The 13,729-nt window shown below is 39.9% G+C and overlaps 1 protein-coding gene across 1 annotated transcript in view; it reads left to right on the top strand.

Moving 5' to 3' along the window:
* The window catches only part of ITGA2 (integrin, alpha 2 (CD49B, alpha 2 subunit of VLA-2 receptor)), a 48,572-nt gene that overhangs the window by 23,144 nt on the left and 11,699 nt on the right, over positions 1 to 13,729 (top strand). Inside the window, exons 12-23 of the mRNA XM_009584969.1 lie at positions 317 to 462; positions 1,194 to 1,337; positions 3,478 to 3,681; positions 4,485 to 4,621; positions 6,115 to 6,254; positions 7,244 to 7,395; positions 8,453 to 8,563; positions 9,141 to 9,223; positions 10,052 to 10,193; positions 11,846 to 11,938; positions 12,996 to 13,072; positions 13,171 to 13,254. Coding sequence (XP_009583264.1) covers positions 317 to 462; positions 1,194 to 1,337; positions 3,478 to 3,681; positions 4,485 to 4,621; positions 6,115 to 6,254; positions 7,244 to 7,395; positions 8,453 to 8,563; positions 9,141 to 9,223; positions 10,052 to 10,193; positions 11,846 to 11,938; positions 12,996 to 13,072; positions 13,171 to 13,254 — 1,513 coding nt within the window. The remainder of the gene's footprint in view (positions 1 to 316; positions 463 to 1,193; positions 1,338 to 3,477; positions 3,682 to 4,484; positions 4,622 to 6,114; positions 6,255 to 7,243; positions 7,396 to 8,452; positions 8,564 to 9,140; positions 9,224 to 10,051; positions 10,194 to 11,845; positions 11,939 to 12,995; positions 13,073 to 13,170; positions 13,255 to 13,729) is intronic.

Here is a 13,729-nt window from a genome sequence, read left to right as displayed (position 1 = left end):
AAAGGATACTCTTTGCACTCTTTTTCCTATCTCCATCACAAGTATGACATTTTTGTGGTCTACTTTTTACTGAGTAGGCTAAACTATTGTCCGTGCTATTCTGCAAACCTGCTTCAACTTGATCTGTGTGTCGTTGTTCTCTCCAGACTATTGCAAATTTTATGCATAGGTGACAGCTTAACTTGCCGACTGGAAGTATCGTTCTCTGCAACTAACGTACCAGATTGACTCATCCTCTGTGCCTTTATGGATAACCAACTGATGACTTGTAGTTAATGGTCTCTCATACATGTTAAATGTTGGCTTCTCTCCCCAGGTTATTCTGTTGCTGTTCTCTCAACTCAGAGCTCCATCTATTTTGTTGCTGGCGCACCAAGATCCAACTACACTGGCAGGGTAGTGATTTATGATGTTGACAGCGATGGTAATATCACTATTATGCAGTCCCAGAGAGGCGAACAGGCACGTATATTTTGGTCATGAATGGAGATTTTGCAGGCATCTGTTTTCATTGACACAGCAGTAAATTGCAATGCATTTGTTCTGAAAATTCCTCTTTCTTGCAATCCATTTAGAATCCACTTGAACTTTTCTCCGCCACTAGACTATTTCAATGAGGTTAACTGTAACTCTTAAACAGTATTTTAGGAAGTAATCCAATTAGTGGTAAAAGGTAATATACAAAGCTACTTAATGTATCAGTCTGTCAACACTTCTAATTGGGAGAGACTCAGTGAGCTCCACTATGTCTGAGAAGTTGTGAGGTAGATGACATCAAAAGAGAGATTTGGACGCTCATTCTCTTTTTCTTCATTTGGAAAAAAGCAGTGAGTTTAGATGGTTTTGGTTCTCTTTGCTTGTAAGACAAATCTGAGAGTAAATCAGAGATTGGGTAGTTTCATGTGCACAGTTTAGTGTAAAAAAATAGACCTCCCATAGCTTGTTCTCTGTTTGCATTCTCATTGCCAAGTGGTAAAGCCATAGCAGCAGCTACTGGACAGAAACAGTGGGCACATGATAAAGGTATGATTCCCCAAACACTGGAGTATGTTATAGAGTAATTTCATTCCAATGGGCAGTTTCATTCATTAGTATTGGACTATTTCTGGGTGTAAGTTTTCTGAGTTGGGTGCTGAAACATTATGCTTTACAAAATCAACATATAAACATGACTTTCTTACTACTGATTTCAGATTGGCTCCTACTTTGGCAGTGTGGTGTGTTCAGTGGACATTAACAGGGATTCTGTGACAGATGTGCTGCTTGTTGGTGCACCGATGTTTATGAATGACCTGAAGAAAGAGGAAGGGAGAGTATACATGTTTTCCATCACAAAGGTAAGAATGGCACTGTAGCAAAGCCAGAATCAGCTTCTTGCCTCCCCATCCATGATAAGTGCTGATATCTTCATTTGCAGCTGGAGGGATTTACTGTTGTTCCCTGGACTACAGTTTTACCAAGGAAAAAGCAGTCCAAACTGCAATAGTACTTAGTGGCAGTGTCTGTTCTGTTAAATCAGAGAGTGATCAGAAGAGATATCCCTGGCCCCACAGCCAACTGGTGCAGCAGACTCGCTCAAGCCGGCATTGCTTAGAGTTAGCTTCTTTCAAAGCAGACTGGCCACATGCATGCTAAAAAGCCTTTGGCCCTGGATCTTTTCAGGGCCTCTAAGTCACTATTTAGTGTATCTTTTTCAAAGTGTTAGAAATATTGTGAGTGGTGGTTTTGTAACGAGAAACAGAGCGTGTGCTTTTCCCAGGGTGTGGCATAAAGGCAGGGGTAAATGGTGCCAAGCCTGCCTGGTTAGAGGACTGCGGATGGAGCCCTTCCCAGTGCGATCTCACCCATTCTGCTTTTCAGGAGCAGCTGCAAACTTTCCCCAGAACTGCTTGTGCATGTAATCTGGGAATGAGCAAGCTGGAACAGACCAAAATGGAGTCAATAAGCAAGTTAGTAGCTAAGCACTACTAGTGACCAGGGGCCTGCTGCTCTAGGTGGCTCCCTGGTCCTGGTTTTAGACACTGTGCTAGGCACTCTACACAAATATAACACGAGGTTGACCGTTTCTCTGAAAAACTTAGCTCGAGGCTTTCGCTGATTAATTGTTTACCATTTGATTTTGGCAAATCTGCTCAACACCTAACAGTATTCCCAAAACAGTTCTAATAAACACTCTTCTGCCAGTCCTCTGCATTGTTTCGTAGACTTTCACACTGGATGGTTGCTATTACTCATGTTGTCTCCTTTGTTCAGTGAAGCGATGTTATTTGTCTGATGGTTGACTGACTGTGGTTTTTATTCAGACCTGTAGTAGGTGTTTTCAGAATATCTGTATTAACAGTCCTGAAGCCTCTGGCACTTTGGAACAGTCTCTCAATCAATCATTGGATGTCTGGATATGCAAAGTAAACTAATACCTGCCATCCATTAGCGAAAACACAGCATGGCCTTTTTACTAGGTAAATTGCAATCAAATAAATAGAGAGGAAGGACCATCCTCTTCAGCGGCAGCTCACAGTCAGATCGTCCTGGAGCAACAGGAAACTGTACCCTAAGGCAATTTCAAGGTAGATGGAGGTGCTGGAAGAGGTACTGCTGGCAGCTGACATTGGTCTTTGTGACTGTGGAATTAGACACGAAATAGGGAAGAAAAGAAAAACAAAGGATTTTTCTTTCATGTTTTGAAAACTGTTTAAATTGAAAGACTATGCCTACAACATTTAGTCTTTGCTAAATGTCAGGTTTAAAATTATTTAAAAATTAACAATAATGAAAGAATGATTTTTATTTTTTTAAAGAACCTGGATTTGTGCAACTTGTCCATGTTGAATAAATAATACTTTTCTAGTCATTTTTAATAAATAACTTGGCTGGTATTTCTAAAATTTTAAGCACAGCGTGATAACTGCGATTAAAGATGAGAATGATATTTGCCAGAGAGTTGAATTTAAACTAATATAAATATGATTATTTAACTATAAAGATCTCCGATCTTTCTTTCTTCATTGGCACTGGAGAGGTCAGGAGTTTAGCATTTGGACACATGTTTTTTGCATTAGTTTAGTTAGGAAATTCCATTTCTGTTTCAAAGAATTATGTCCAGTTACATAATTTCCATTCCCTCTGCATAAAAACTTGTAATCCAAAACTGGAAACTGTATTTTTCAATGTATTGTGAAACTTTCAGAACAGTCAGATGAGGACAGTGAGAGCATTTAAGCTTCATACATATGGTTATATTTGCTGTTAGTGCTTTGCATAGCATGCTTTAATTTTGCTGTGTAATGCTTGCCAAGACTCTGAGACATAATGCAAACTGAATGGACAATACAATGGGGAAGGAATTCAGGGTTGAGCAGTCCAAGGGGAATGTGCTGGAAAACAAAACCAAAAAACAATACACATAGATACTCCTATGTCTAATCTGGTGCAATGATAGCTGTGTTTTTGCTTTTGCTTCTTTTTCCTTCTTTAAAGGGAATTTTGGATCAACAAGAACTCTTGGAAGGTCCACAGGGGTCAGAAAACGCTCGCTTTGGATCAGCGATCGCAACGCTTGCAGACATTGATTTGGATGGCTTTAATGATGTTGTCATAGGTGCACCACTGGAAAACCAAAACTCTGGAGCAATTTACATTTACAATGGATTTCAAAAGACTATACGTACCAAATATTCTCAGGTAATTAACTTTGTTGCATAATGCTGTACTCAGTGCCTTTAGATCTGCTAGAGGAAAACAGAAGGATTTTCTATCTTTTAATTGGCTACTGTTTCATCCTTTTAAAGGAGTACTGTTATTCTCATGGCTTATTTCAAGTTTTGTGCCTCTCCTTAACTTCAGCTGTCAGCATGCCCTGGTTGATGTTGTGGTGCTTATAGAAGCATAGAGAGGAAGAGAACTTGCAAGGCGCTGTGTCTGAGCCACTTACAATTTTTGGTGCCTGCGTATGAAGTCAGCAAATTTCCTATACATTTTTTGACACCCATTATTCATGTTTTTAGGGTTGATGTACAGCAATGAAGATTAGATAAATCCCATCTCTGTAAATTATAAATATGTAGTATTAAAGCAAAAGACTTTCAAGCATCTTTGCATATCCTGTATGCTAATATAATAGTAATTTTAATGTCACTTTCCATACAGACTTTCTGGTTGCACAAAGTATTTGTTAGAAGTCCTGTTAAGCTTCCTATTCTTTGAGTTGCTCAATGTGAGATGAAAAAATTTCCAGTAAGTACTAGCTGGCATACAGCAGTCAGTTAGTTGATCTACTCCCAAGACAGAAAAATCTAGTCCATTGTCTGCTCCAACAGGGGAGGAAAAAGTGCTTAAAAGCATGTGAGAAAACATCCACAAAAGCATTTTGTTTAAACAATACATTGCGTATACAGGGAATATCAGTGAAAATCCATTGCTTACGCTGGTATCTACAGACTTAAGCACGCTTGTGGCAAACTCAGTAACCAAACTCTCTTTCCCAGAAAATTTTAGGATCGGATTCTGCTTTTGGACAACAGCTCCAATTCTTTGGAAGATCAGTAGATGGCCATAGAGACTTAGATGACGATGACATTACTGACGTATCAGTTGGTGCTGATGGAAATGTGGTTCTGCTATGGTTGGTAAACTCTTTTAGAAAGGAAGCACTTAATGATTCAGATGCAAGTTGAGCATTTAGTTAATTAAATAGCAAAACAAACAAACCAAAAAGCTCTTTCATTCCATGTGTTCAGAACTAACACACTTATTGCCTCATCGCTATTGTAGCTAGCTGAAAAACAGCATTAGACTGAAACTCTTTTAAGGTTATGATGTATCATCAAACCATCAAAAGCCAAGGCAGTGTGGGGGGCAGACCCAGGGCACGTGGGGGGAAGCTGGGTGGCGGGGGCTGCCGGGAGGGACCTGGGCAGGGATGGGAGGGCCAGGAGACACCCCTGCCAGCTGCTGCTGTGCAGGCAAGTGGCCCAGAGGGAAGGGGCAGCAGCAGGGAGTGGGGCTTGCTTGAGAGTATTTGTAACAGCAGGTCCTAGTCCAGTAGCCACAGTATAATTTTGATAGCTGAGCTTGAGACAGATGAAACCACTTCCCACACAACCTGTGTGACCTTTACTGCCTGATCCGGGGGAGAAAGTTTTCCTGCAGGATAAGGACAGAGAGCAGTGAAAGAGAGTTGGCACCTATTTCTGGCAAGAAATCCATCTTTTCTGGCATGTGGCCTTTGCCAGAGCAATCTGAGTACTTTCACAAAATAAAGAAGAAAGGCTTCACAGAACCCAAATCTTCTGCCTCCCTAAGCACTGTGTATTTTCCACGACTTCCTTGAGGAGCTAAATTAAAATGCATCTTGCTTTCCTATCTGTCGTCTGTCTTCTCGCCTCAGGCTCCCCATTGTAAGAAGAAAAACATCACTGAATTGCTACTTATTTCATAATGAAACAAGATTATTAAAAATGAATGGTCAGTTTGGACATTTGACCCACAACAGAACTGCTGCTGGTGCTGATGGGAATTGCATTAAAGGAAATTATTCTCTGTGGAGTACCAGCATTTATTTAATTTGATTAATGAAGATGCTCATTTTTCTTTCACTCCGGCATTTGGCTGCTGATTAATGAGTTTCACTTTTGATTAAAGTGTTTGTTTTTACATGCAGAGTTCCTTTGCATGTTCTTCAAAATCTTGATTATTTACATGAAAGTTGGTTTTCTGAAAAATAAGAGTATTAATTAAAATGAAGAATTACCCTTCTTCGCCTTCTCAGAGAAGCTCGGTAACTTTCCTAAAGGAGCAGAAGAAGGTTACTTATTGGGAAAACATGACCATGGCTTCATTCTCTGTTATCTTAAAGGAAGGATTAGAGCATTATGATAAAGACATTGATTATCCATGAATTTGATATGATAAATTATTATTGTCATTACTGAAAGCTACTGTATCAACAAATTCACTTACATGCAAAGAAAAGTAATTTTACCAGTGCTGTTAAAAAATGTTTACATTGAGAACCAAGACAATCAATGTTACATTTACGGATAGTAATAGACAACAGCTTCTACATTATCCAGTGCTCTTGAAAATAACATGTAACCTTTTAAAAATATTTTTCAGGTCACGAAGCATTGCAAATGTGTCCATAATTGCCTCATTTAAACCTGAGAAAATCAGTCTGCTGAACAAGAACACAGAAATAACTGTCAAGATATGTTTTCAGGCTACATTTAGACCTGCTAAGAGAAATAATCAAGTGGGTAAGAGTATTTCAATGACTTGTCTTATATTAATTTCTTCAAAAGTCCATTATTCAAATGAGAAGTAGAAATTCTAAAGATACCTTAGATTGAATGTCAAGAAAGGCAAAATCAGTATAAAACTTAAGTGCTTGAGAAAGTGTTTTTAAGACTTTCATCACTGGCTCCATAATCTTTGAAAAGTGAGGAATTAACAGTATCAAGGAGAGCTGTATCCTTGCTGTTCAACAAACCGCAGAAAATGTCATTAGTAAGAAGTTGATTTTTTTCAAACCTGCTGGTTTCAACAGCAGACTGCAGACTTTTCTTCTCACTTCAGAAAAAGGAAAAAAAAAAAAATTTCCATAGGCTCAGTGCAGATGTCAGTGGGGAGAAGCTCTTCTTTTCAGAGTATATGAGAGCACCAGATATTTCTGAGACCAGCACTGGCCTTTGCTGAAGCTATTCAGTTAAACGTACATGTCATGGATAACACCAGTTGGAGTGCTTCAGTGCTGTGTATAGTGCCTTTAGGAACTCATGATTGTGAGTTATAAAATAACAGTGAACTTCCATAGCGTATTAGTCATAATAGAGAAGAAGACAGAAATTATTATGTGATTGAAGAGAAGATGCAGATTCTTTATAGTCTCTTCAGAGTTCAGGGATATGGTTGCAAGGCCCCTTTATCTAGCGTAATCCTGGCCCTGCTGACTGGCTTCTTGCCTGAGCTGCAGGCTCAGACATCTGCAGTGGAGACTGGATTGATTGCCATTTAATGTGCTCTCTGTGGATGGGAACTTACGTCAGGATTTAAACCTGTTTGACTGCTTTCAAAAACACAAGAGAAAATTTTATCATTTTGAGACTGCTCTGTGTTTAGCAAGCTATGAAAAAAGTAAGATATTTAGTGTGGTTTGGAAAGGCTGGTCACTCTGTAATGTTGAGCGTAGTAACGAGATCATGGGCAGTTATATTCAGCAAAAAATGTACTGTTATTCTTCTTGTAGCTATAAAGTACAATGCATCATTGGATGCAGATCTCCAGTCCTCTAGAGTGACTTCTAGAGGATTGTTCAAAGAAAATAATGAAAGGTACATGCAGAGGGATCTTGTGGTACGTCATGAGGAGAACTGTGTTCATGACATCTTCAGTGTACAGGTAAGTGCAATTGCAAGCAGTCTTATGTGACAAAAATGATCAGAAGACGTTTATGAATTTTATGTCTGTAAGATTAATTTCATGCATGGTGTACTCAATGATTTACGTTTCTCAAATCTCCCACAACTGAAAAATATTTAGTAAGATTCTGATTTCAAAGAAACTAATAACTGTCAAATTCAGCACAGCTTTTTAGGATAGAAGAGACAGTTCTTACTTATGTAATTCAGCTCTGACGTAACACAGAGCCCACAGTCCATAGTTTCAATAGATTTTAATTTTAGATTCTTCTGTAAGAATTAAGACATACATGCAAATGTTCTCTCTCAATCTAACAACATTTCAGGCAGACTTCTGGTGCATGCTAGCCCTAGGTATACAGCTGGGGGCGGGGCGGGGAGGGAAGTCTTCATCTTTCTCTAGAACCGAAGACTGAACACAGCCTTGAGAGTTGCCTTAAGCCCCCTGCATGATGCTAGGTCAGATAGAGGACTTCAATTCCTTCTCTGGTTTGCAATGCAAGTATCTTTGACCTGTTGATCACATTTAGTGCCATTGTGGAGCCATGAGCCAGAGGGCTAGAAGAGTATTCATCCAGTATTAAGAAACGGAGGAGCTGTGAGGTATATTGTGTTTTACTGTCGCTCAGGCCCAGCTGCTCTCTGTGATGGTATGGCAGAGTGGAATAGGAATTTGACTTCTGTAGCCAGGTGAGAATGAAAGTCACCTGGTTGTGGCTTTTGAGGACCAGCTTCTGCAGCTGCATAGAATCTGCATGTTCCTCAGTCCTAGACATGACTGTGATGAATGGAGTCTCCAGGAATCCTAGGAAAATGAGCTTTATCATGGAAATGGCACTAAAAGGTGTTTAGCAAGAGGAGCCCACACTAGGCAATCTCACAAAATTATTTTGGTCAAGAAAGGAAACTTTGCACTGTTACTTCTTCTTGTTTAGAGCAAGTATGATTTTACTATGCATTCTCAATTTACAATAGTATTACATATTTTACCCTGTTTGCTGTGCTGACAGCTATCATCTGAACCATATGCTTTACAGGAACCTTCCGATGCAGTTAATTCCCTTAGTTTGCGCATTGACATTGGCCTTGCAAATCCTGGCTCCAGCCCTGTCCTTGATATATCTTCTCCTGCGTCTGTGGCCTATAGTGTAAGTATGCAGACTTACTATCGAAAAATGCATGGTTATACACGTCCATAATGTGTGGCCCCCACAAACACCAAAGAGGTACATGCAAGTGAAAACTGGTGTTCTAGTTAAGTCACTGGGCTGAAAGCAGGCACCGGGGGGCGGCGTCCCCTGGTTCCTTTTATACCTTTGTCTGTATTGCATGGGCTTGCTCACACACACACACACACACACATCAGCCACCATGGCATAACAAGCATGTTGGTTGAGCCATAGTTGATGGCGAAGATGAACTATTTTAGGTTAGTTTAGTCTACAAAAAAGAGTACATAAAGGAGACATGGAACCCCTTCGATTCCATCACGTTTGTTGTGGTTAACAATAACCTGCCTGGACTGTTCTTACGGATCAATTGACATGTAGTAACGTGTTACTGAGTGTTAATTTGTTCGTGTGTCAGAGTTTTTAATGCCCTTAAGAGGGATTTTTTTAACTGCAAACCAAGAATGTGCTTCACCTCAAAGGTGTTTGCTCTACTGTCTGTAGATAATTTTAAAGTTGAGCCCTGTCATTCAGGAAATGTTTTTGTTTTCCATAGATTCCTTTTATTAAAGATTGTGGTGAAGATGAACTTTGTTTCTCTGATCTTGTTCTGAATGTTCAGCGAAAGGCAGATGATGGGTAAGAGCTGAATCAGTGGAATTGTTGGGGTTGGGTGTTGAGTTTTCACCGGTTGGTTTGTTTGTGGGCTTTGGATGAATTTCCAGATGAGAATGCCTTTCTAGTTCAACACCTACTTAGAAATAGCAACGATAAAAAAAGCAACAGCATTTCTGTCTAAATAACTGATCAAGGAAAAAGAGGTATGATAGGAACACAGATATAGAAGTAGGACTCTTGTCAGCTTAGAAAAACCCAAGTTTTGGTGCCTCAGGGATTGAGGACACAGTGAGCATTCAGAAGAATCGTGTCTGGCTGGCTGCTGTCGGGAAAGGGAGCATGCTGGGAGAGCAGCAGCGGCTGCAGCAGCTGTCTTGGTCCCTCCCGCAGGGAGCAGTGAGGATCCTGCAGCAGGCTGTGCCGCTGGGGAGCTGAGGTCAGCCATTCAGGCAGCACATATTCCACGTCCATATGCAGATATACTCATACATGTACAGTACGCAGAGAGACAGGGCTGCCTCTTCCTGGAGCTGCCATCCAAGTCCGCCACCCGCTCTCTGCCCACATTCCCACCACGGTAGACCCCTTGAAAATTGAGTAAAGTGACTTTGACCATACATAATCAAGGTCCTGCACTTTAAGAAGACACTAATCCCATTCGGTTTGAAGAAACACCATCACAGAGTTTCTTATGTCAAAGGATTTAGAAAGCAGACCGTTTAAGTGTGTAGAACGTAGGAAATGTCTTGCTGTGCTTGTTATTTGTTGTTGGCTAGAGGCAAGGCATTTTCATGATCAACAGCTGTTCTAGTACCTCTGTTTACAACAATGGACTTTATTTTCCAACAGCAAACAGCAGTTTGTTGTCAGCAGCAAAAACAGAAGACTAACGTTCAATGTGAAATTGAGAAATAAAAAGGAAAATGCATATAACACCAGAATCCAGGCTACATTTTCAGACAACTTGTTTTTCGCTTCATCGTCTTTACCAGTACGTGATACCAAACCTCACTGTTTCTGTTATTGCCACTGATTTTCAAGCTTCTCAGAGAAATGGTTTTTTTTCTTTCTAGTAGTGCCTATCCCAGGAAAAAATGTGTGTGCAAACCTCCCTCCCAATTTATTTTCTTGGATACCAGAATTATTCCCTTCGGCATATCAGTTTATATAGGTCAAGGAGAGACACTGCCAACTCAGCATAAAAGTTGGCAACCTGTTGAGTTTGACCTCACCTCAGTATTTCAGTCATCTTTTCCTCACTTTAGGCCTTGGCACCCACATCTTCTGCTTGAATCCCAACAACATGCCTGAATGAAGTTGCTGTGCCACAGGGAATTTGTATTTGATAAATCAAGCATGCAACATTGATGATGCGGCCTTAAAGCACAGACTTTGGATCTAGAAATAGTGTTATTGCCAAGGCCATGTGTTCCAGCTAGACAGTTAATCAGATTGAAATGATTGCTATACCAGAAGCTGGTATAATGAATTTTGTCTTAGAAAAGGGAAAAGAAAGGAATTATACATACTATTTTGGGGAATGCAGTAAATCTATAATCTCAACTGTTGCTCCCGAACAATTCATGAAGGATGAAATCCAGACTTCAGTGCTTGGCTTATGTGGTCAGGCGGCTACTGGAGAGGTGCATGATAATCCTAGGGGTGAAATCCAGAGCAATCCCTATACTGAAAGGAGAGGAGGGATAGGAGCATTCATCACTGCCCAAGAGCAGCATTTTCCTGAACAATGAACTGGCAGAAGTACTCCATACAGCGCTGAGGGTGCCCCTCTACCTCCCCATCCTGTTGTGCAGCAAAATTGCTCATTGCATTCATGCCAAAAGACCACACTGGAGCTAGAAGTTTCTTTTGCTTTAAAAGCCCATTTGCTTAGAAGTATTTCAGCCTGCAAGTGAAGCTTTTGACCAAAAATGTGCCTGCTTCAAAGCAGGAAGAAAAGCATAAGCTGAGAATGTATGGGTGGGTTTTTTGTTTGTGTTTTTTTTTTTTTTTGTAGCATAATTCATGAATGGCAAATGTCTGCTAGGGATGCTTGTAACAAAAGACAGTACATTTTAAAGAATTCTTTTCAAAGTGATGATAACTGGCCATGGTCTACGAGTTTGTCTTTGATGTAGGATGATGACATGCTAAATATTCTGCAAAGTATTAAATAAATTCTTATGCATTGTAGATTTTCCTACAAAAAGTACGTTAGAGTTCCCCTCTGCACACTAACTTCTACAGTGAGAGTACTTAACGAGCTCTCAGGTTGTGTAACTATGTCCGCAAAAGTTCTGTAAAAATGCTGTAAAAAAGCACTGTAGGAGTTAATGCCGGAGGTGACCTGTACTCTCTAGCCTGTATTCCTTCTTCCAAGCCCAGCACAAAATTCTAACAAGATCATTATAACTCACAAGAAAACACATGGAAGCGGTCCTTGTCCCACCTTTCTTTTGTCTCTCTCCTAGCCCTGCCTATGCCCAACCCATCTGCTGCATCTCTAGGAATTATTGCCGTAACACCCATTTGTACTACTCCTTAGCATAATACATGTCCTGTGGAAGATACAGACTGGGAACTTCCTCTCTGCTTTATCAAAACCTGATATTAAGACGACTTTTCTGTCTGTTTCCTTTGCAGAGTGATGGGACTGAAGTCTCGTGTCAGACAGGAACAGCACAAAGTACAGTCATTTGCCAAATAAGCTATCCAGTTTTCAGAACAGGGCAACAGGTACAGCTAGCATGTTTAAATCACCTTGAGTGACACCCAAAAGCTGTTTTGTTGTTGTTTTCCTCTAAATCTGCCTTTACTGCTGGTGAGGATTTGGCAGTTAACTTCCCTTTGGGTTTCAGAGGCATTAAAAGACGCAAACTAAGGGCTAAACTTTTGTGCCTCCCTGCCAGATTAAAGGAAAAAAGGCTCTTGAAGCACATTTGTCCCTACCCACGGCTTTCAAATGCTACTGTAGCTTTGTAATTCTTGGAGGGTGAGGGCTGGGGGCCGAAGCAGAGAGCACCATGCGTAGCCTTCTGGGGGCTGAGCACAATTCCTGTCAAACCCCTCCTGCTGCGTGAACCTGGGGTATCCCTCTCCTGCTCTTGTGAATCTCATCTGTCCAAGAAAGCAGTATTGCTTTGAGAGAAGATGGGTGGCCCACACAGCCCTAGGATAGATCGTATATCCTTTTTCTCATGTATACCATAAATCTCAGTATATTCATGGTTTTATGGAACTTAATCTCTTACTCCTCAAGGGCAGAAGAGAAATAGGCTTCCAGCCTCTAACACAATCAACTGGAGCAATAAGAAACTTGCTAGAAAGAATAGAAACATGACATTCTGAGGCGGGGGGAGTAAAATAAAAAAAAATAATTACATATAAAAATTTAATTTTTTTCTGAATTTTTAATGGCATTGGTCAAAGTGGACCTGTTGGAACGAATGGAAGAAAAGAGTGAATACAAAGCTTGTGTTAGTGCTAATGTTTAAAAGCATGTAACAGAAGCAATCTGAATACCTTTTGTTGCAGCTTGTAGCTAGTTATACACAATTTAAAATGCAAATAGCTCATGTTTATGCAACAACGCCAATTTGTAGGGGAAAACGAGAACAAAGCAATTCTGGAGTACTAGAAATTACTGAAATATTACACAAAAATCAGTGGAGAATTCAGATACAGAGGGCAATTCTACATTGTTGCACATATGAATAATTGCGTTGCTATTGGGAAGTCTTTTGGATCTTGTGCTATCAATGCATTTACTGTGTGTTCCTTGTCTCTTCCATAGGTATCCTTTGATATTAGTTTTGATTTTAACCTGAAAAATCTTCAGAATGTGGCAGTTCTAAGTTTTCGTGCATTGAGGTAAAGTATATAATTGTATGAAAGCAAGTTAGGTATTAATACATTATTTGTATAAAATAGTATTGTAACACCTGACTTAAATGTGTTTTGATGAACAGTGAAAGTAAGGAAGAGCAAGAATTGGACAACCAGGTCAGCTTATCAATTCCTTTGCGATATGATGCAGAAATTCACTTCACAAGGTATGCTGAATAATGTAAAGAGTTGCTGTCATTTTGCCAAGGCATTTGAATATAGTAACAGTCTTGAAAGGCCACTGAAAAGATAGTGAAACTTTGTTTTCATTTTGGAAATCGTAACAAATTCCCACTTCATCAACAGTAGCAGAATTTTATGTTCTTTCAATAATCTTGCATGTAAAAAATTATGGAATGTGTAGTAAGAAATCGTGGATTCATGTTTACCTCTGCACAGTTGTTAGAGATGCTCACGTGAGTGGAAGTGGTATAAAAACCAAACAGTGCTTGTGGTTTTGATAATATAATTAGTATATACTATATAATAAGGTTGGGCCTCTGGGCTCAAATGTAGTGACATTGGATCAAATCTGGAGCTAAAGTGATCAAAACTAAACAAAAGAACAACAACAAAAAGAAAAAAATGCCCCAGCTCAAACTCTGAGGAAAGGGGTGGAGGAAGAAAAAAAAATAATTATGA

This window comes from Fulmarus glacialis, unplaced genomic scaffold (assembly GCF_000690835.1).
Source record: "Fulmarus glacialis isolate BGI_N327 unplaced genomic scaffold, ASM69083v1 scaffold9879, whole genome shotgun sequence".
NCBI lineage: Eukaryota > Metazoa > Chordata > Aves > Procellariiformes > Procellariidae > Fulmarus > Fulmarus glacialis.
This window is presented reverse-complemented; position numbering and strand designations above follow the sequence as displayed.